The sequence below is a fragment of the Caretta caretta genome, chromosome 9 (genome assembly GCF_965140235.1).
Source record: "Caretta caretta isolate rCarCar2 chromosome 9, rCarCar1.hap1, whole genome shotgun sequence".
Classification (NCBI taxonomy): Eukaryota; Metazoa; Chordata; order Testudines; family Cheloniidae; genus Caretta; species Caretta caretta.
Window position 1 is genome coordinate 84,363,244 of NC_134214.1, and position 22,519 is coordinate 84,385,762.

Here is a 22,519-nt window from a genome sequence, read left to right on the forward strand (position 1 = left end):
GGTTTCTCATATCTCCCAGTGATTGCATGAATCCTGTCTTCCTGCTTAAGAAGTTCCGTACAATAGTACATAAATTTTGCATTTTTAATATAATGGACCTGAAAGGTATTAAACCTAATTCAATAATGTTTAACTTAATTCAGTAAAGTTTGTCTTATGTCCAAAAGGTTTGTCCAGGACATTGTTAGTCTGTCACAGTAGGGGCTCAAGTTTGGGAAATTTTCGCACATGGGTCCGACTTTTATATTCACCTTCCATTCTGCAGGTGAAATTTTGTGGGCACTAATATTTGCAAGTGCAGTTGATAACATTTACTTGTCTCACAATCTAGCTCACAAACCAGGCAGTTGGACGTGCCAATGACATCAAATATTTGCACCTGAAAAGTAGGATACTGAGTTGAGGTTCCTGTCACAAGTCAGCCTTCGAAACCAATCTTAAGATATGTATGTTTCAGAAAGCTCATAGAGTTGGGACTGCATGGTGGGCAGCTGCAGTGCAAACTTCCCCTACAATGGCCTGATCTGGGGAATCACCTGTAGGGATGATAGGATAATTGTCTCCCCATAGCCCATTCAATCTTTGACCTCTCTACTGTGACATTTTCAACATGAGTGCCTGTTTGTGCTGTTGGGGGAGAGGTTATTTTGATCCCCAAACTCATATCACAGGCCACTGCACAGATTACAATAACATCTTATAAATTGCTATGTTGGTGTGGATTTTAACCTGGGCATCTACTGATGGAAAGGCCCCTGACCCCATTACCACTTTCTTCAGCCATGCAATCTCCCAAACACATCCTTCCCAAATGTCAGCTAAACAGTGAACCTTTTCGTTTATTGGGTCCTATTCTTCTCTCTTTCACGTGAGCGTAAAACTGTCAGGGGACTAGCCTGCAGCAGAACCAGTCTCCTGGCAACCTAATGAGTGCAGCTGGCCCTGATAGAAGCTGTCTGATTGACTGAGCCAGCTGACTGGTTGAAGGAGTCAGTTGGCTTCTACTTAAGCACAGTAGCAACAGCATTCTAGTGGCTACTCAATGCATCCCTAGCCTGAAGCTGTGCTTGGTCCAGGCCTTGCCTCTGCTTCTCTCTAGTCTTGCTCCATCCCCAGCCTTTAACTGCTCCTTCTCCAGCTTCTTTCTGACTCCCAGCTCAGACCCTTGGTTCTGCCTTCTGCCTGCAACTCCTGTTAACCCTTCCATTTAGACTTTGGTTTCTGACTCTCAGCTCTGATCTTCCACTGGATGTTCTGACTGCAACTCTGATTAACCCTTTGGCTTAGGCTGTGACCCTTGGCTTTGTTCCTCAACCTGCTCCATCTAGGTTCAGCTCTAACTGGTAGACTAGATTCTTGCTCCAACCACTACACCAGACCGCCCATGAGCGGTTCACTGACAAAATCTGGAGTAACTCAGTTAAAATCAATGGACATATGCAGGGTGCAAAAGAAGATTAGGCCCATTATGTTTTTGCATTGATATTAATATAGGTGACTTTTAGTTCCCCCCCTCCCATGTAGTTGTCATATGAGAGATTATGCCATTTTTCTTTACTTAAATATAGGACATTCCTGTAACAGAAACCATTGGTAATAAACTGGTGAAGAACTACAAGTATGATGTTCCAGAAAGGTCAAAATTCCACTGAAGTTCACCATTTTGTTGCTTGGCCTTCATCACTAAAGATTTATAATCTGCTTGAATTGCTTAATCTTGATCTTTCAGGGAGCTGAAGCTAGATAAGCCTAAACGGACATGCTGGAGCATTCTGTGTGGTTACCCTCGCATAGTCACAGAAATTAAAATTCACTCCGCCGAAGGTCTACAGAGGCAAGATCGATCGGGTGGTAAGTGCAAAGGAAGACTCTGGAGGATTGGGAATTGCTTGTTATTTCCTCTGAGGCCATGGTCATTTGAGATGCAAATTGTTCACTTCATGAGAATAATTTGTGACTTTTAAGCCTGAGCTGTTTGTGTCTGGAGAGGCAGGGGTATCGTTTATAGAACATTGTGATATGAGAGCAGGCTTTCGAAAGGAGAGCTGGGGTTAAGGAGGCATCAAAAAGCGACAAGAGCTATGAGTTAAATATGCTGGCCCAGATGGTGAATAATGGGCAGTCACTTTTGATGAGCATGTAGTGGGAATGATTCAGAAATTCACAGCGATCATTTCATCTTTGGGGGTTACTTATTGTCAAAATTGAAAATTGCCAGTGAGTCAGCTGGATGGAACTCCCTGTAATGAGATCCATTCTGCTATATACATCTAACCACATTTCATCCAAGGACTTCAAAGTACTTTGCACTTCATAGATTCATAGAGTTGAAGGTCAGGAAGGACCATTAGATCATTTAGTTTGACCGCCTGTTCACAGGCCATTACATTTCACCCATTTACCCCTGCAGTGAGTTCAATAACTTGTGTTTGACTAAAGCATAATTTGTATTTGGCTAAAGCACATCTTCCAGAAGAGCATCCAGTCTTGATTTGAAGAGAGGGAGAATCCACCATTTCCTTGGTCTCTTGTTCCAGCGATTACTCACCCTCACTTGTTTCCAGTCAGAATTTGTCTGGCTTCAGCTTCCAACCATTGGTTCTTGTTATGCTCTTTCCCTACTAGATTAGAGCCCTTTAGTACCCAGTATTTTCTCCCCAGGGAGGTACTTACACACTGCCATCAAGTCAATCACTCTCAATCTCTTTTTGATAAACTAAACAGATTGACAGTGGTAGCCGTGTGAGTCTGTATCAGCAAAAAAAACCCAAAAATGAGGAGTCCTTGTGGCACCTTAGAGACTAACAAATTTATTTGGGCCTAAGCTTTCGTGAGCTAAAACCCACTTCATCAGATGCATGGAGTGGAAAATACAGTAGGAAGAGATATATACATAGAGAACATGAAAAAATGGGTGTTGCCATACCAACTGTAACGAGACCAATTAATTAAGGTGGGCTATTATCAGTAGGAGGGAAAAAAACTGTTTGTAGTGATAATCAGGATGGCCCATTTCAAACAGTTGACAAGAAGGTGTGAGTAACAGTAGGGGGAAAAATTAGCATAGGGAAATAGTTTTTCTTTGTGTAATGACCCATCCACTCCCAGTCTTTATTCAAGCCTAATTTAATGGTGTCCAGTTTGCAAATTAATTCCAATTCTGCAGTTTCTCATTGGAGTCTGTTTTTGAAGATTTTTGGTTGGAGAATTGTGACTTTTAGGCCTGAAATTGAGTGGTCAGGGAGGCTGAAGTGTTCTCTGACTGGTTTTTTAATGTTATAATGCTTGATGTCTGATTTGTGTCCAACAATGCCCCTCTGCCATGTACATTGGCCAAACCAGACAATCTCTACGCAAAAGAACAGATTGAGTTTCTCATTGTAAGGCACTTTCTCCAGCCCTCAAATCATTTTTTGTAGTTCTTTTCTGCACCATCTCCAATTTTTTAATATCCATGCACACACCAGAACTCTATACAGTATTCCAGTATCTGTCTTGCCAATTACAACTTAATCACTGTGAGGTAATTACTGTTCTATTACAACGGTTTGGGGCTTGGTAAATTGAGCAGAGAGGTTAAGTCACTTGTGCCTTGTACAGCACAGGCTATGTGTCAGTGTTTATCAAAAAGAAAAGCTGTCTTGAAACCTCTCTCTGGTGCCTATCTCTGACAGCTAATTAAGACTTTCCTCATCCCTGTCCTTTGCTCCCTGTCTTTTACATCCTCTCTCTGTCTGCCACAGTTAAATTATTATGCCTTCCAATGACCAAAAGGATAGACGTGGGCGGAGACAACTGGCAGAGAGTAGTGGGTTAAGAGAAAGCAAGAGAGGGAACAAAGACAGCCTGGGTGAACCTGGAACAAGAAACAAGTAAGACTGCCGAAACAATGGCTTCCCTGATGTATTTGCTACAGAGAGAGCTTCAGATTTGCTTGGCTTGGAATCTGGAGCTGAGTTGCTGTAACTCCTTATAATAGAGAAGTAATTATAGTGAGACCTGTGCATGAACTTCTTAAGAAACAGTTGCTATGAATCTCCAAACCGTTGGATAGAATTCTGCTACAGTTCCCTAATAGCAGCCAATATCTGTGTTCCTCTGAGTGGCTGACTGCAGTCTTCGCTGTACAGGTCATTTTTGCTAACTGCAGTTGTCTTTTCAGAGGATGGAAGGAGGGGATGGAGGAAATTGCTTCAGTTCATTTTTCTTGGCAGTTTTCTTTCAGGGCTGCAATCCTCTTTTATGTGATTAGACTTCAGATGTGCAAGTAATATGGCTGACATTCTTGGAGAGACTAGCTGGATGGATGACACCAAAGGGGGAGAGACTAGCAGAGGAGGGATTTCAAAAGAGGCAGGGCATTCTTACTCTTCCCCTCAAAAATGACACTTAAGCTTTTAGACCTTTTCTTCTTTACCCCTTTAAAATTCCTTAAGCATTTTCCTATCACATTCCCTGTGGGAAAACAGTCAGGAGAGAGAATTGGGTTCTATCACTTCACAATCCCTAGCACTCTTGCAGTGTTGCCAAGATCACTAAAACAAACTTCCACTGCTGCCAAAAAGCTGGCTTCAGCTCAGGAAGTGAAATGGGATTTGTCAAGCTGTGATACTGTCTATAATTTACAATGGGAACTTGCAACCAGTGATTAATAGAAATTAATCTCTCCTGCCTACAAGGTGGTTTAAAATACCTTTAGAGCCAGATTCTGCCATCCTTACATCCAGCTCTAGCTATGACACAGTCCACAGCTGACCTCCCCCCAGCCTAGTACTGCTGAGGTGCTTTGAGGAGCTGTGCTAAGACACTTGTTTGATATTACACTGGATTTTATGGCCAGGGGCTAAATACTGTACAGACTTTTATTGTGTCTTTTCAAATGAGTTAATAGTACTCCGTTAAAAATCCCGTCTGTAGCTTGGTCATAAACCAAAATCACTACAGCATTAAAGTTAGTGTTCACAGAGACATTAGAAAATATGCTTTGAGTATACTTCCTTAAAACTGCCATATAGAAGCAAACCCTTTTCTTTCCCTCTGTCCCCATCTGGGGACCAGCTTCCACTCATCTCAAAGCACTGGAAAAGGACTGTGTGGGTCTCAGTGACAGCTTTCCTGTGGGGGGAGTGCCATGTGGGATTCCAAGTCCCATGAGCAAGTATCAAAATACCCGCCTTACCCAGTGGCCCCTGAGTGCTCCTAGGTCAAAACACACTTAAAAGCAATGACCCACTCCAGCCTCCTGTCTAATCAGAACAACGGGGTATGGAAGGAGTCTGGCAGCAAACCCAGTCAGGACTGATGAGTGAGAGTTTTCACTTGTGTTAGGTACATTCAGTATGTTTGCTTAGAAGGAAAATAAGTAGAACATGAAGAGGTGCTCAGAGAAAGCCTGTTGTGACCAAAGCACTAGACACATTGTCTAAGGTTAGTTCAGTCCTACATAGAGATTACCTTCCTGGTGGCAAGCTCATTGAGACCTTGCCTTACAAGATAAGCCTCTTGATTGTTTTTACCCCATCACATTTTGTGTATGTAAATGTGAATGTTTTCTGACTCCAGATGAGAGCACCCCATTCTCTCTTTCCACTCTGCTTTGCAGAGTTCCTACTTCTAAACCTAACTTCCCCCTTCCTTAGCTTCCATCATCCATCAGCTCTGCTGTCTGTGGTGGGACTAAAAACACCAACTGCCAGAATCAGTTCTGTATAAGGCATCTCTCCCATCCCTTGTGGTAGAGAAGAGACAGGACTTGGTGGTAATTAATATAATTGGGATTTTTTTTTAATCCTTTTGAACACAGACGAGATCCTGTAGTTCTTTCCAGCTCACTGAATTGCTAACTCGGTCTGTGCTGTAATGTTATCACATCGGGTACCCATAAATTGTGGTCTGGGATAAGCAGTCAAGTAAGGGACTGGTTACCACACAGTAGTATCCTATACAGAAGAGCCTGAACTGGAATGTCTGATTTGAACAGCCTTGAATCTGGTGGAAGTTTAGATTTGGATACACAATTCACCACTTAAAGCCTATCTGTAATATCTGAGAGAGCCATACTGTGGAGGTATTTCTGACCAAACTACTCAAAAATTGGAGCCAAAGAGACCTCTGTCCATGGCAAACACACACCACATCATGGCTCTTGTTCTGGTTATTGTGACAATGTTGCTTCCTGCCACCGGAACGTTGTTTGGTTTGTTTGTTTTTAAAATACTCCGCTTGCTGCTGCTATAGATGATCTGTCCTGGCCAATTAATTGATTGTTTGCTGTTAACAAGGTTAAGCGATGGATCTGGTCGCTCAGATGTCAGAGAAACATTAGTATATTTTCTGCTTCTCTTGGAAGTATCCAGTTATGAGTGAATTCATTCTGAGATTTAACCAATTACCATTAAGCCAATTATGGTGGCAGACTTGCAAGGGGATGAAGAAGGGATGTTTGCTTTGGCTTTTCTTTCTTCATTCCAAGTCTATTTTAAAATCATCCCAGCTACTGTCTGTCATGGTCTTTTCATCACAGCTAATCTCAAATAGCCCTCCAAGTTTTCTAAAATGTTGCCCCTGAAGCTTCATGTTGGATTCCCATGTTTAATTCTTTCACTTTGTTTTAACTGCTCCCACTCTTTCCAAAATGGTATTTTAATACTTGTCACTAATGGCTATTTGATAAGCAGGAAAAGTGAGGGTGCAAGAAATACCTTGTAAACATCCTGTGAGGGGGGAGAGAAAATATTTTTGAGTGCCTTACTCAGAGCCAGCTCAAAAACTTGTTCCTGCCTAATTTCTAACACCACTATAAGCACGCTCCTCTATTATTTGTTTTGCGGTAGTGCCTAGCCCTCCCAGTTATAGATCAGGGCCCCACCGTGCTAGGTGCTGTACAAACACAGAACAAAACAATGGTCCCTGCTGCAAACCGCTTACAAACCAAGTTACTGTAATCTTCAGGACATTTCATTGGTTAATAACAAAGTGCCATGTCTCGATGTCTTTGGTCAGTTTTTATTCAGTCAATGGGGGTTTTGCTGAATAAGGACTGAATACAGACTGACTAAAGACCTCAAGATCTGGACTAAAGAACACTTTTTCTATATAATCTTGAAAGCCTTTGCCTTGTACAATAGCACCTTATTGTGAATGTTCTTGTCTGAAGTCCATTATCCATAAAGCAATGGGCTGCCTTCACCGTGAGGCTAACTCTGATCAGATCTCATTTTGGCTTAAAAGTTGTCATGTAGATCACTACTTTTCTTGGGACTACATTCTTATTAGCTTTTATCTCTCACTCATGATTTTGTCTCACTTTATTTTTGTCCCTGTGTTATCCTTTTCTTAAATTGCCATGTCCCGTCCATTTCCCACAGCCATGGGATTGTGGTAGAACAGGGATCGGCAACCTTTGGCATGCAGCCCATCAGGGAAATCCGCTGGCGGGCTGGGACAGTTTGTTTACCTGCCGCATCTGCAGGTTCGGCAGATCGCAGCTCCCACTGGCCGTGGTTTGCCGCTCCAGGCCAATGGGGGCTGCGGGAAGCAGCGTGGGCTGAGGGATGTGCTGGCCGCCGCTTCCCGCAGCCTCCATTGGCCTGGAACGGCAAACTGCGGCCAATGGGAGCTGCGATCAGCCGAACCTGCGGATGTTGCAGGTAAACAAACCGTCTCAGCCCTCCAGCAGATTTCACTGATGGGCCGCGTGCCAAAGGTTGCCGATCCCTGTTCTATCACAATCACAAAGGTTGCCGATCCCTGTGATAGAGCTACTGTCCTGGTGTGACCTTGGGAACTGAACTGCTAGACTGGCGGGCCTGGTTCTTTACCACCTGGCACGTGTGTAGTGACTGATTCCTGAACAACGTGGGTATGAAATGCCACCTTTCTGATTTAGTAGCCATTATGCACAGGTTAAAACATACAAAGAGCTGAGCAGTGGCGAATCAGGCCTTTTAAAACCACTGAGAAAATATCTTTGTCTTGTCTCAGATCTTTAGGCATCACATCTCTTTTGAGCCATGTTTCTTCAAAAGATTGTACCATTTTCCTTACAGTAACTGAACGTTCAGCATTCCAGCCAGGAATGTATCTTGCTTTGACACTTTTAATCTTTCTTTCTTTCTTTCTTTCTTTCTTTCTTTCTTTCTTTCTTTCTTTCTTTCTTTCTTTCTTTCTTTCTCTTTGTAACTCCTGAGTAGGTTTAATAGTTTATTAAAATGTTAGCCTTTCTATTTCTTTTGATTGATTAAATAATCTGGGCTAACAGCTCTCTGCTGCAATACAGATATGCCTGTTAACTATTAGAATCCTGTGCACTCTCCTTTCTGTCGCTTCTCTGTGCCTGTTGCTCGCCTGATTGCTATTAACAAGCTGCTCTAGCACTTTGCTTTGCTATTTGCCTAAGGCCACAATAGTTGACACCATTTTGTGAAAAGACCCCATTTTATTCAGAACAGTTTTCAAAATGTCTTTGACTAGGGGTGGGCTCTCGTGTTACTTGTAACAGACTGTAAATATGTGCCCCAAAGGCTAAATCAACACACTCAGTGACACAGAAATAATTGTCGACCAAAAAACGAATAAATTGCTACCTGCAGCAGTAATCTGTAAGTGCTATGTGTTGTCAGGGCAACAGTCCTATTCTATGGATAGCCAGAGTAAAGAATATGGGCAAGTCTGTTCCTTTCTCTAAAATATCTATCGTTCTTGCTCCTTCAGAAGTACGTAGCTGTTCTCGTGTGTGTTTGTGTGAGATTTTGGTGTCTGTCCTTGTGACCAAGTAGATACTTTAGAGAAATTATATGTAATATCAGTTATTAAGGAACTACAGTCACTTTAAATTTAGGTTTCAGAGTATCAGCCGTGTTAGTCTGTATCAGCAAAAAGAAAAGGAGTACTTGTGGCACCTTAGAGACGAACCAATTTATTTGAGCATAAGCTTTCGTGAGCTACATCCGATGAAGTGAGCTATAGCTCACGAAAGCTTATGCTCAAATAAATTGGTTCGTCTCTAAGGTGCCACAAGTACTCCTTTTCTTTTTACTTTAAATTTAGTGGCTACAAGGAAGTTACACTTTACATCTGGCTCTTTGTCCAAAGACTGCAAACAGCTTCTTTTGGAGCAGAGCTCTGTCAATGCAAATGGGCATTATTCCAATTGAGATATCATCTAGTGATGAAGTTCCGTTGCATGCTGAAAAATTATATTTGCATTAATATAAAAGTAGAAACAAAATGAATCGAAACAATGATGTCTAAATGAAATGTTTTTACCTTATCAAAACCAAATGTTTTGAAATTATTAAAACAAAATGAGAATCTAAATGATTTGTTTGGACACTTTCTTGTAGACAATGGTGTCAAAAATGGACATGTTCCCGTGAAACGTTTCAGTTTGACAAACCTGCGTTTTCTGACAGGGAAACTGTTCTGTAGAAAAATACTTGACCAGCTCTGCTCCTAATACCAAAGAGGATGTAGGTCAGCTCTTTCCAACTTGGAGGTTTAACCTTAGGCATCTAACTTTGTGTGTAGGGATCTACATGAAAATGATTTTGAGGCCTTTGGAGGGTTGGCTTTCATTGCTTTTGGTGGGAATTAGCACCTCTTGACCATCTATTTAGGTGCTTTCATATGGAGTTTGATGGCTACTTTTATACACACATTTTTTGCCTTAATATCTAGAGAGGTGCTGAGGGGCCTCACACTTTTACTTTAAAAACCATGTGGTGTATAAGCCAGGAGTAGATAGAGAGGGGGAGATTGTCAAACAGACCATGGTGTGGGGAGGAGGGAGGAAACGAAAGGAGAAGGCAGTATGGTCTAGTGGCTAGAGCTCTGGACTGGGACTCAGGGGCCTGGGTTCTATCCACTGCTCTGCGTGGTGTCATTTTCTGAGTTGCTTTCCCCCCTACACCTCACTTCCCCATTGCTACAGTGGAGTTAATGAGAATGACCTCCTTTGTAAAGCACTTTGAGGTCTACTATCAGCACTATATAAGAGCTAGAGGGCATTGTTAAGAGATCAAGCCGCCTGGATTTTGAAAACACAAATGACCTTTAATAATGTGAGAATTGTACTCTCTTGTTTTAATGCATCTCTAACTACAAGGCTGTGCCCCCCCTTTCACGAGGCTGTTACCCAGACCTCAGATTAGCTGTGAATTTATGCAGCTTACCTTTGATTTACTTGGAGCTTCCCTAGGATTTCTCATGATAACTAGGCTGTTGTGTTCATTTTGCAGTTACTGTGTTAACCAAAGTGGGATAAAAAATGATCATCTGATCTCTGGCAAAAAGCAAAGGGGGAGAGACTTTTCCTGGACATTCAGAGATAGGGGGCAGAAGGGTTCTTCCTAAAATGGGCTGGCAGAATGCTAGTGGAAGAGAAGCACGACCATGGCAAACAGCTTCCAGCTGCAGGGAATGCACAAGGATGTTTGATAGTGGTTTTCTTTGTATGCGACCTGTGCCTGTCTCCTAACAGAGTAGGGCAGGACAGGGATGGCAACAGTGGCATTAATTTTCCTCCTCCTACATCTGCACCAATTCCTCTGACCCAGGTGCCCATGCTGAGCAGAGAGCAGTCCGTCACTGCACATGGCTGGTCTCTGGAATCCTTTTTTGTCACCTTGTCCATCAAAGCATCAGTCCTGCTTTTGAAATACAGGCTGTCCTTTGAGACAGGCCTGTTGTTGATTGTGAGCCTAAAAAATTCATCAGCCAGTTATGCCTGTCACTTTGGAAGGTGTAAAATAATCCCAGATTCGGTCTTTTCTCCTCGCTGTGTATTTATGTACCATTCAATTTAGAAGGACCCCAAATCTCTACCACTTCCCCTCTTTGTCTTCTGCATTGACCTGGGGGTGGAGGGGCAGTGGTGGGAGGAGGAGGGTGGTGATGGTGGCTATATGGGTATAATGTTATGCCCATAGTGTTCGAGCGAGGGTCAAAAATCGCCGCCACTCTTTTTTTTTAATAAAAGAGCAGCTGAACGGAAAGCCTGGGCTCGTACTTGGACACAAGGTAAAGGTCAAGCTAGTAAAAGTCAAGCTGGGAACTCAGACTGCCAATGCTCTTACGACCCCTTCGCATGCCCCTGATTATTAAGGATGGTTTATATACTATAATAAGCAACTCTGACCTTCCCCTCAGCACTCTTGATCACACCTTTGTTATGCTTTGGGAAGCTTTAGGTGACTTTTCCTCCCAGTGCTTTTCATCTTCATGCCCCTCCTTCCATCCAGGTGCTAACTGCTGTCACTCACTGTAGGGTTGTCCTTCTACTGGCCTGGTAATGGCTATGCAAATTATGACATAACGGACGTATGGACGTGACTATGCTGCTAGCTTGTGACCTGTGCCCACCGTGAATTAGCTGTTACCACTGGTCAGACTGAGATCGAGCCGGGTGCTTGTCCAGTTAAGAAAAGTACTGCCTCTTACTCTGTTACACAACATTCCTGGGTGCCAGTTACAGAGATGAATTAAGTGATGCACAATTTCTCAGCAGTTGCCTCTTCCAGACATTCCTAACTGTTTTCTTAAAGGAGACCGTGTCCAAGAGCTAAAAAGTTAGAGGGATCCAGCCTTTGCGGCAGAGCACAGGGAAGCTAAATGACTCTCTCACGATCCTACGGTGAGCCAGGGGCAGGATCAGGAATTTGCAAACCTGTGCTCTCTTGTCTTCTCCTGACTCCAAGCCAGCCACCTGTTCTCGTCCCTATCAATGGTGCCTCCATAAGTAGTTGGCACTTGTTCCTCTGACTCTCCCTGGTGTTTCTGACTCGGAATCAGTTTCTCAGCTAGTCCAGTGGGACTAATAAAGACTCTGCTGATTGTGTTTCAGGAGCAGATCCCTACCTGATTATCAAGTGTGAGAATCAAAAAGTTTGCTCTGCTGTCCAGCAAGACACCGTCAGTGCCATTTTTGACACACAAGCTCTTTTCTACAGAAAGAAGATCGAGCGTCCCATTATTGTCCAGGTAAGGAAGGGAATCCCAGAGCCTTGCAGCAAAGTACATGCTCCCACAGGCAACCAGAGTAATGCTACTGCAGGGGAAACGGACAGGTCTATCCACAGCATCCGTGTGCAGCTATACAGCAATGCAAAGCAGCAGTGGGGGTTAAACAAATGTGACATTGATGGGCTAAAGGTCTGACATATGTTAACGGCTCCTTCACAAGATCAATACCCAGAACTGGGGCTGCTGAGGCAGAAGAATATGAGAATTACTGCTTCTCCTTAACAGCCCCATGGCTGAAGTAATTCAATTTATATTGATTCTCTTATATCCACCACCCAAAATAGTAACCATTAATAATACCTTGGCGTTACATAGCACTCAAAGGTGGTTAAACGCCTTCATCCCTACTTTATAGCTGAGGGAACTGCGGCATAGAAAAATGAAGGGATTTGCCCAAAGTCACTCACTGAATTAATGGCACAGCCAAGAACAGAGTCTCTTGACTCTCAGACATGTGGTCTGTATCAGCTAAACCACGTCAACCTCTAAGTAAGAGGCATATCAGTGCTTAGAGAAGGCTATGCCAGTGTAGTTATGGGAGTGTGCCCTCAGTGAAATTTGTTACACTTGATAGTTGCCTAGTACCATAAGAATGTAAGAAAATGAAGTCTTTTTCTCTTCCTGGGTTGGATCAGTGCTTCTATAGGATTTTAAGAATAATCCATAACTCAATCCACTGCTATTAGAAAGGAATGGCAGAGAGGGAAGCTAGCCTTGCAGTGCTGTGAGAGCAGTTTACAAACAGTGAACATGTCTGACTGTTCACTACACTATATCTAGAATTCCTCTGGCACAATTCTTCTCTGAGCTGAAAGGGATCTGCTCAGTTCACTATGAGCAAAAGGAGGCTGAGAAAGCAGGTATCTCACAGCCCTCAGAATATAGTCAGGATATGAATTTAACCTAATAATACAGCTGATGGAAAGGGTCTCCTGTTTCCCAATCAGTATGGGCAGGACTGATCCTGGGGACAAGTCACTAACAGAAGTATAAACCTTCTGGATATCAGGCTAACACAACCCCCATCACCTCCATAACACTCAACACAAACTCCCACTTTTCCAGGTTGATTGAGGCAAAAATAGAGAAAAACACAGCTGAATGCTTCACAGGCCGAGCCAGATGCATGGCCCAGTGAAGACTGCCATGTGCCACTGTGGCAACACAAATCAGCCTTAAAAGCACTTACATTGGCAATGGAGGATTCCCCCATATGGTGGTGTTAGAGCTGTCATAGAGATGCCCAAGCCCCTGCCCCCGCTCCCCCGAGCCTCTGGCGGAGGAGGTATGGCTAGGCCAAGGAGGCATGGCCAAGACTCCATGGCAGGAACAGCCCTTGGGGCCATAGGTAGCTGAGTAAAATGCAAGCAGCCTGGGGCCAGGAATGGGTTGTAGAGAAAAGTCGACAAGCTGATTAGCTGCAGGTCTTTATTGGTGATGAACCCAAACAGGCAGTTTCTATACCTCTTCTAGGTTACATATGAGGCCAAGCAAAATGCTGGGAGTTGTGTTTTCATCTCTTTATTTTACTAGTATATGTAAATGAATATGCAAGTCAAGAACAGCCCTCAGGCTCTAGATAGTTAGCCAACTTTAGACACACACCCCCCCGTTCCCCACTCCTGCTCCAGGGGGTTAATGTGAGTGCCCCTTATCCACCATGAATGACCCTTTTCAGTGGAGTGTGACAGGAAGCACTGGCTGGGCTGCGGTTATTTCTGTTCCCTTGTAATTGTATGTCTAGGTCTGGAATAGCAACGTCTTGTGTGACCAGTTCCTTGGACAAGTGCTGCTGGCTGCACTCCCTGGTGACCCCAGAGAACCGCAGACTCTCCAGCTCCGGGGAAAAGGCAGCCGAGAAGCAGATGAAATGCCAGGTCACATCACCGTCAAGGTTGTTTCCAGTGACGACCTCATGGAGCTATGAATACCAGAGCCCCGCAGACCCAGACAAAGCTGTTGCCTCGCAGCAAGAACTCTTGTCTGTGCTTTCAGTGTGAACGACTCGGGAGCAAAGGTTTCCAGAAAGCCCCCTCTTGTGCAGTCTGACCATGTGGGGGCAGGGGGTGTGCAGGGGAGGGGGAGGTGGTTTTTTTTTAAAGGAAAAAAAATATAATGCAGCAAATATGGCAGGAGACAGGCCGATCTAAAATTCAGTGACAACATTCGCTACCAAACCGCCACCTCCCCATCCGCTCCAGCTGGGGGTGACGTTGCAGTAGATTGAGGTGCACAATCCTACAGCGCAGCCCACTATTCCTGGAGGTTTCTAGCGCGCTGTTTTTGTTGTTGTCTGTTTCAGGGCGACAGGCTGGAAAGGCACTAATGTCCATGGTGCACAGGTGAGGGGATGGAGTGCAGGAGCTGGCCCCATGGCTAAATCCCTGCCCAGCCTTTGAAATGTTTCCCAGCACCCTGTCACTGGTGAGGGATTTGTCTGGACTGCGATTGGTTGAAATGAGTTACTTTTCATTTAATCCTACAATAATTTGTATTAACAGCACTTTTACTACTGCTAATCAGACATTACTATGCCTCAACTGAAACGTCATTGGTAGAACCGTCGGAGCAGTCATTCAAAATGCACAGAAGTGGAAACCTGGTGGAAGAAGAATCCCAGTGTTAAAATGATAGACCCAAATCCTGCAGTCCTTACTCAGGCATTGTAGCCAGTGGGAGTTTTGCCTGCATAAGGCTGCTGGATTAGACCCCATATTCCTTTTTCCTGAGCCATCTGAGCTCACAAGGTCAGGTTTCTGATCAGAGGAAGACACGTGGAAATTCAGCAGTGGCTTGGATCTAGTACAAACTCTTAGTAATGAGATCCCATTTGCAGAGCAGAAGTGCTCTAATAAATGAGATGCTTTAAGAGAGGAATATCATTCTTATTAAACATGCAATTCACGTCCCCCTCCCCACCCCAAATGAGGATGTGCATAATGACAAATTGAATTGAGGAGGATACAATCCTCCCAGCTGCTGCGAGGGATATGAATGAAAGGCAAAGCCATTGGGGGTTGGTTACTTGATTGCGTTCCTGAGTTTTGAATACACTGAGCGCTAATAAATACTTGTGTCAACCAAATATAATGCAGGGCAGGCACTGACTAAGTGTTCCCACAGAGCAGGCCAAGGCACATGCTTCCTTTCAACCTGCGCCTACAGCACAACGGTGGGGTTCCCCAGAGCAGAATCCATTCGTATTGTCAAACTGTAGCAATTCCAGGTGTAGAATAATTTCACAATGAAATCCCCACCCTCAACCTTCGACTTCTTTTATTGCTGTTGCAAATTCTGAGCTTGAGCATGAAGCTCTAAGTTTCCTCTTTCAACACTTCATTCAGACTGAGGTTGCATTTTTGGAAAATTTGAGTTTTGCACTCAGCTGGAGGCTAACCCAGGCATTCTTGTGGAATTTAAGAGCTTGCAAAATGGTCCAGAACAGAATTACATGACTCTTTTTTGGCAAAATATTCTGAACATTTGTTCATGAGTTTCAGACCCACCTCTGCTGTGTGACAATGATTTTGCTGGTGTCCTGAGGTAGGAATGGAAACACACAAATGATACTGAGCAAGTTGGGAGCCATCTCTTTGGTTTTCTGTGTCAAATACTTGCATTCAGCTTAGGCCATAAATATTGTGCCTAAGCTGTGTTGCACGATGATAGCATGCGTCCGCTCAGAACTGCATGCCTGGATATTTCTGTTGTCTGTAAATTGATGTTTTTAACTTTGTTTTGATTGCACATCTAAAGTTAAGCTTTCCCATATAGCTTAGGCCCTGGTGAGCATCAGTGCCAGGGAGCCAATGTGCAGACACTACACAGTATCCTGACTCTGCATTAGGAACTGCTTGACTATGTTGGGCCTGATTCTTCTCACCCGCTATCTTATACCATTGTAACTCTACTGGCTTCAGTGGAGTTTACTCTTGATCTACACTAGTGTAAGCAACAGGAGAATCAGGCCATCCTGTATACTCTAATTAGGTAAGAGAGCAGAGGATCAACCATGCTGTCCTATCAGAGTCGTCTCACCAAGTCAGTGGAGTACAGCCCGTGTGAGATGAAAGTCTCATTTTTTCCAGTTTGACTTGTAGAAGATAACTGTGCCCTCCCAGGATTCAATGTACTGGATCTGTTACAGCATTCAGTGCTACCAGCTTCCAGGCCCTGCGGCTTAAAGCCTGTCTTTCCCCTTTAGTTGCATCTCAGTGCGCATGCTTTCTTGCTATGAATATAGCCTCACTACTAACACTGTCCTGTCTCCCCTACTGGGCAATAGCCGTTCGATACCCATGTATGTGTCTTGTGGCTGAATCCCATTCAAAGCATTGACAAATATGCCAAGTAGTCTTCACTCCTTCTTAAATACTGTGATCTCAAGCTCCCAGCCCCTTGTAGAAAATGGGCCAGATCCTCAGCCAGCATAGCACCATTGGCTTCAGTGTAGACGCATCGATTGACATCAGCTGAAGGCCTGGCCTAATACAGCCCCCTACATTTTCTAAGACAAAATTGAACCTAGCATGACATTATTGTGCTTTCTAGTATAGTTTACTGTGCTAGAAAGTATTGTGTGTAGCTTCACAGTTCCTTCCTCCTCACCCGATTTCCCCTGTGATTTCCTCCTAAGGCACTGGAAGTTTCTCTTGGACCACAGATGGAGAACGGCTTATTCCATGAAGCATGAGAACTGAATGTCCTTGTGACTTTACCTTCCTGGTGCAGCATCACTTGCTGTTCTTATTTATGGGAAAGTGTTTGAAACTAAAGCTGGTTGCTCAGTAATATGCTGTGGTAGCAAGTTTCCCAAGCTAACTACATATTATGTTAAGATGTATTCCTTTTGTCTGGTTTAAATTTGCTCATCACCCTATTGTTCTTCTGTTTATAAATACTAGTGCTTCCCACCTGGTAGTCTCAGGATTATTACATCTGCGTTCCTCTAACACATTTGCTCTTACTTTCCTCCCAACTCTAGGGGAAAATGGTGGTACGAAGCCTTTCCAACAGAGCTGTTCCCTCCAATACTGACAGGTTTCAGAGTAGCAGCCGTGTTAGTCTGTATTCGCAAAAAGAAAAGGAGTACTTGTGGCACCTTAGAGACTAACCAGTTTATTTGAGCATAAGCTTTCGTGAGCTACAGCTCACTTCATCGGATGCATAAAGTGCATTGCTGGCTCATGATGGCATATATCACATTGGTAGATGTGCAAAGCCCGTTGCCAACTGTGCCCACATCTATTCAGGGGACACCATCATAGGGCCTAATCACATCACCCACACTATCAGAGGCTCATTCACCTGCACATCTACCAATGTGATATATGCCATCATATGCCAGCAATGCCCCTCTGCCATGTACATTGGGCAAACTGGACAGTCTCTACGTAAAAGTATAAATGGACACAAATCAGACGTCAAGAATTATAACGTTCATAAACCAGTCGGAGAACACTTCAATCTCTCTGGTCACTCGATTTCTGATCTCGAAGTGACTATCCTTCAACAAAAAAACTTCGAAAACAGACTCCAACGAGAGACTGCTGAATTGGAATTAATTTGCAAATTGGATACAATTAACTTAGGCTTGAATAGAGACTGGGAGTGGTTGAGTCATTATACTAAGTAAAACTATTTCCCCTTGTTTATTCCTCCCCCCTCCCTCCCCTCCACTGTTCCTCAGACGTTCTTGTTAACTCCTGGAAATGTGCTGGAAATGGCCCACCTTAATTATCACTTCAAAAGGTTTTTTCCTCCCCCACCCCACTCTCCTGTTGGTAATAGCTCATCTAAAGTGATCACTCTCCTTACAGTGTATATTTTTTCATGGTCTGTGTGTGTATAAATCTCCTCACTGTATTTTCCACTTTATGCATCCGATGAAGTGAGCTGTAGCTCACAAAAGCTTATGCTCAAATAAATTGGTTAGTCTCTAAGGTGCCACAAGTACTCCTTTTCTTTTTCCCTCCAATACTGACATTCTGGCCAGTGACTTGCACCTGACCAAATCAAAGCTAGAATTTCAGAGGCAGCTTCCTTTATAAAGGTCTGAACCCAATCCCACTGAAGTCAATGGAAAGAGACCCACTGACTTCAGTGGGCTTTGAAGCAGGTCCTACACCAGTATGGGCCTAATTTTTCAGAGGTGCTGAGCAACTCCAGAGGGAGCTGTGGATGCCCAGAACCCCAAATTAGAGGCCACTTCTGAAAAGGTGGGTGTTTAAATGAGATCAATTGTACATATCACCATTGTGTTGAGTCCTCAGATGGGATTACCCTTGCTGGAAGAAATGTTCAACTCTTGCACTGCTGTTTTTCATGCTCAAAGAGCATTTTGCAGAAATGACACTTCTAAGTCTTGGAAAATACAGTCACATGATGTAAAATAAACATTTTTATCTTTATTGGTCCTATGTTCTTAGTGTCCTTCTACCTGGAGCCAGCAAAGGCAACCTTCATCTTGCCTTATGGTAAACTGGACTTTGGAAAGGAAATGTTTTCAGCACTTGACTTTGTCCATTACAGGAACATCTGCCCCAAGCACTGATGCCATCATCCCAGAGGGCTCTCTGTCTTCTAGGGAAGACAATTGCCTTAGCAGCCTAGCTAGCAAATATCCACTAGAAAGGATGCAACATGTACCTCCATCTAGTGCCAGTTCTGCATCCAGGGAAAGAAAAAGCAATTTAAAAAAGTATTTGCAAAAAGAAACCTTGCACTGTGGTAAACTGCTCCCAGGGCTATGTACTCAGACCATTTCAGGGGCAACAAGAGACCCTTTTTAGTGAGTAGCTTATAATTGAAATGTGGTTTGATTTGTGTTGAATACAGCAGAACCCCAAGTGTGCATAAGCTGTAGCTGCACCCTGCACTAGGGAATGTGGCAAATGACGCTCAGGAAGAAAGCAGAGCTCCGGGGAAAATGGACTCCAGGCCCCTCTGACTTGTGCCCATCCCATTCTGGCAAAGGGCTGCTTGGGCTGGAAGGGATAAGTGTCCACAATGACAATTTCCATTTTCATGGAGCCTTTCATTAGAGGCTCTCAAAGCGCTTGGCACAAATTGGTAAAGCTTGTTATTGCTATTGTACAGCGGAGGCCCAGATGGACCATGTGACTTGCACAAGGTCTCATAGTACGTAAGTGGCAGAACAGGAATTTGGGCTCCTGCTTCCCTGCCCTATGCTCAAGACAGTAGTCCCTGCAGTCCAGTACACACCCTTCTACTCGGTGATGAGCCGGCAAAATCTTAACAACCGGTTCCGTCCTCACCCCACGAGGGGGTCGTGGCCCACCCCCACCCCCTGGGGACTCCTGCCCCATCCAACCCTCTGTGTTCCTTGATGCCCCCCCTGGACCCCTGCCTCATCCACCCCCCTCCCCTGCCCCCAGAACGGGGCAGGAGGGTCTCGTGGGCCACTGTAGTGGGTGCCCACCCAGCCCCTAAGAGCCAGAGGGACCTGCCGGGGGGCGAGGTGGGGAGTCCTGGCGGTGCTTACCTGGGGCAGCTCCCAGGAAGCATCTGGCAGGTCCCTCTGGCTCCTAGGGGCAGGGGAGCGTAGCTGGGGGCGGAGCGGCCACTCCCCCCACTGATCACATCAAAAGTGGCACCTTAGGCACCGACTCTGTGGCACCTTAGGCCCCAGAGCACCCACCAGCAGCTCCCTGCCCCACGCCCGGCCCCAGCTCACCTTACCGCCACTCCGCCTCCTCCCCTGAATGCGCTGCCCCGCTCTGCTTCTCCGCCCCCCTCCCCCGTCTTCCCGCAAATCAGCTGTTCACGCGGGAAGCCCTGGAGGGTTGAGAACAGGCAGCGGCTTCGTGCTCAGGCCCAGGGAGGCGGAGGAGAGCTGGGGCAGGGAGCGGTTCCCCTGCGCACCCCCCGGGTTACCAGCTGCAGCACGGGCGGCCCTCCTCGCACCCCCTGGCCCCAGCTCGCCTCCACTCCGCCTCTGTCTCCCTGGGCCTGAGCGTGAAGTCGCCACTTGCTTCTCAGCCCCCCGGCTTCCCATGCGAACAGCTGATTTGCAGGAAGCTGGTGGGGGCAGGGGCAGAGAAGCAGAGCAGGGCGGCGCATTCAGGGGAAGAGGCGGACCGGAGCTGAGCTGGGGCTGGGGGCAGGGAGCTGCCGATGGGTGCTCTGCACCCACCAGATTTTCCCCATGGGTGCTCCAGCCCTGGACCACCCACGGAGTTGGTGCCTAAGGCGCCACTTTTGGCTGATTGTTAAATTTAGAAGCCCTTTTAGAACCGGTTGTCCCTTGTTATCCTTCTAAATTTAACAACCGGTTCTAGCGAACCGGCTCCAGCTCACCACTGCTTATACTATACTACTGCATCACCTTTCTCCATCCACGTGGCTAAGTCTCGGCTATCTCTATTCTTCTTTCCCATCTCTGCCACTTTGTGGGCTCAGCTTCTTTAGCATGGCTACGTCTACTGGCAGGGTGAGGAAGCTGCAGGTGGATCAACGGTAGGAAATTGCTTTACTGAAAAGGCAGGTGGTGGCTGCATTATTAAGGCCTAATCCTACTGCGTGGAGTAGGACAACGATTTGCCCATTGGAGATATCCTATGGCTTCCCACAACTAGCCAATGTTACCCAAGGGATTGCACATTGTCTAGGGCCGCAGGAGCCAGGGAGTCTATTACTGGCTCTGCCACTGGCTTCCTGGGTAACCTTGGGCAAATCACTTCACCACTCTGTGCCTCAGTTTTTACCATCTGTAAAATGGGGATAATGCACCTTAGCTTCTTTGTAAAGGGCTTTGAGATCTCGTGTGTGGTCTTGGCTGCATTTCCAGGCTCAACGTGTGGCAATGCCTCTCCCATTTACACACCCGCCTCGTTTCCTCGTGGCCATACAAGCCTCAGTGATTTTTATCCTTTCCTGGGGTAGGCAGGGACAGTTTGCACTCCACTTTCGCTAGATGAGCTATCCTAATGCTGGCATGCTAATTTAACCAACCCATCCCATGCTTCCACAAGGCCTCCCTGGGAGCGGGCCAACACCTCTCACTATTACAACAGAGCTCCCCCCTGCACTCCCTCCTTGACAGCAACAGTTACCTTTTCAAATAGATTTGTGCAAATAGTGTCATGAGATGTAAAGCACTGGTCATGTGCCTGGTCTTGGACAATGCAAATTAAGCCAGTCCGAGCTCTCAAAGAGCTTACTGTCTAGTAGCCAAACAGCTATATTGGAGCCGTATAAGGGAGCCTCAAGGGGGACCATTTCCCTAACACAGTTGTAATGAATCAACATATCCAGTGGGTGGCACTGCTGCTCTACAGTTGGTTCTCTGAGAAACTTATTTAAGAAGACGTCGGGCTTGTCTACACGTAAAATGTTACCTTGGCACTTCACTGGAGACATGGCCCCTACGCCAACAGGAGCATGGTGACCAGACAGCGCATGTGAAAAGATGGGACAGGGGGAGGGATGTAATAGGCACCTACATAAGAAAAAGGCCAAATATCAGGCCTGTCCCCCAAAAATGGGGACATCTGGTCACCCTACCTCCCCGCGAGGTGCGGTACTGGGTCTACAATGATGGCAGTGGCACCAAGGTGCTGGCCCACACTCAGAAGGGGCCCCAGTGCCCGGACCATGTCCCACTCCCCCGGCCCCGGCTCTGCCTGCGCTCTGCCCTGAGGACCCAAACACAGCTCACTCTTCTTTGTCCCCTCGCCGCCCCCTGGGTCTGGCCCCTGGGCATGGGGCATGGGGCCAGTGGGCATGGCTGGGCCGGGCAGGCTTTTGGGGCGGGAGTTGGTCATGTCCCAGGGGTCTGTCCCACGGCCTACCACAGCTCTGACTCCGCGCGGTCTCTGCTGGCCATCACCTGTGGGGATCCCACCCACCTCCCCACAGCTGAGCTGCCCGGGACCAGTGCAGGGGCTGGACCGGTCCCTGCTCCCACTCTGGCCTGGCCGATCGTGCCACTCCCAAGGGACTGGCTCAATCCCCGACTGGCCCCAGCTGTGCTGCCAGCTCAGCTCAGCGGACACGGTCACCTCCCCATGGGGCTAGTGACTGTGGCTGGGGAGGCGGGGGCACAGGGCCAGGAGAAGTGGGTCTCTGGAGGAATCTGTGGGGCGGCACTGGGCAGTGCGGGGGGCAGTGGGGGATGGGGGAGGTCTGTGTTCCTTGGGGTGCTGGGCAGTGTGTGGGGGGGGCTCTGTGTGGGATACTCCTGGGGGGATGAAAACAGGTTCTTTCCCTCACTCACCCCCGCCCCCCGCAGATTTATTTGCTTCCCTGCAGAAGGTGACGGAAAAGTAAAGGGACGCTGGGAGTGGGGAATGCTGTTGGGGGAGCATTGCTCCCCCCAAACAGAGGAAAGGGGTGGGGGGCACACAGGATCACATGCCCCCGCTCCTCATTTCTGCAAGTGCAGAGCTGACTGGCTGAAAGAGGGTGCTGCTCAGCTCCGCTGACTTTGCAGGTGGACGGCACTTTCTGTGGCCTCGTGCTGGGCGTGCGCCCCTTC

The 22,519-nt window shown here is 46.1% G+C and overlaps 1 protein-coding gene across 2 annotated transcripts in view; it reads left to right on the forward strand.

Moving 5' to 3' along the window:
* Positions 1–18,431, forward strand: part of CAPN6 (calpain 6) — a 79,781-nt gene extending 61,350 nt beyond the window's left edge. For both annotated transcript variants that reach the window (XM_048864883.2, XM_048864884.2), the window contains exons 11-13: positions 1,730–1,851; positions 11,843–11,979; positions 13,766–18,431. In XM_048864883.2, coding sequence (XP_048720840.1) covers positions 1,730–1,851; positions 11,843–11,979; positions 13,766–13,948 — 442 coding nt within the window. In that variant the 3' untranslated portion in view covers positions 13,949–18,431. The remainder of the gene's footprint in view (positions 1–1,729; positions 1,852–11,842; positions 11,980–13,765) is intronic.
* Positions 18,432–22,519: the final 4,088 nt, after the last annotated feature.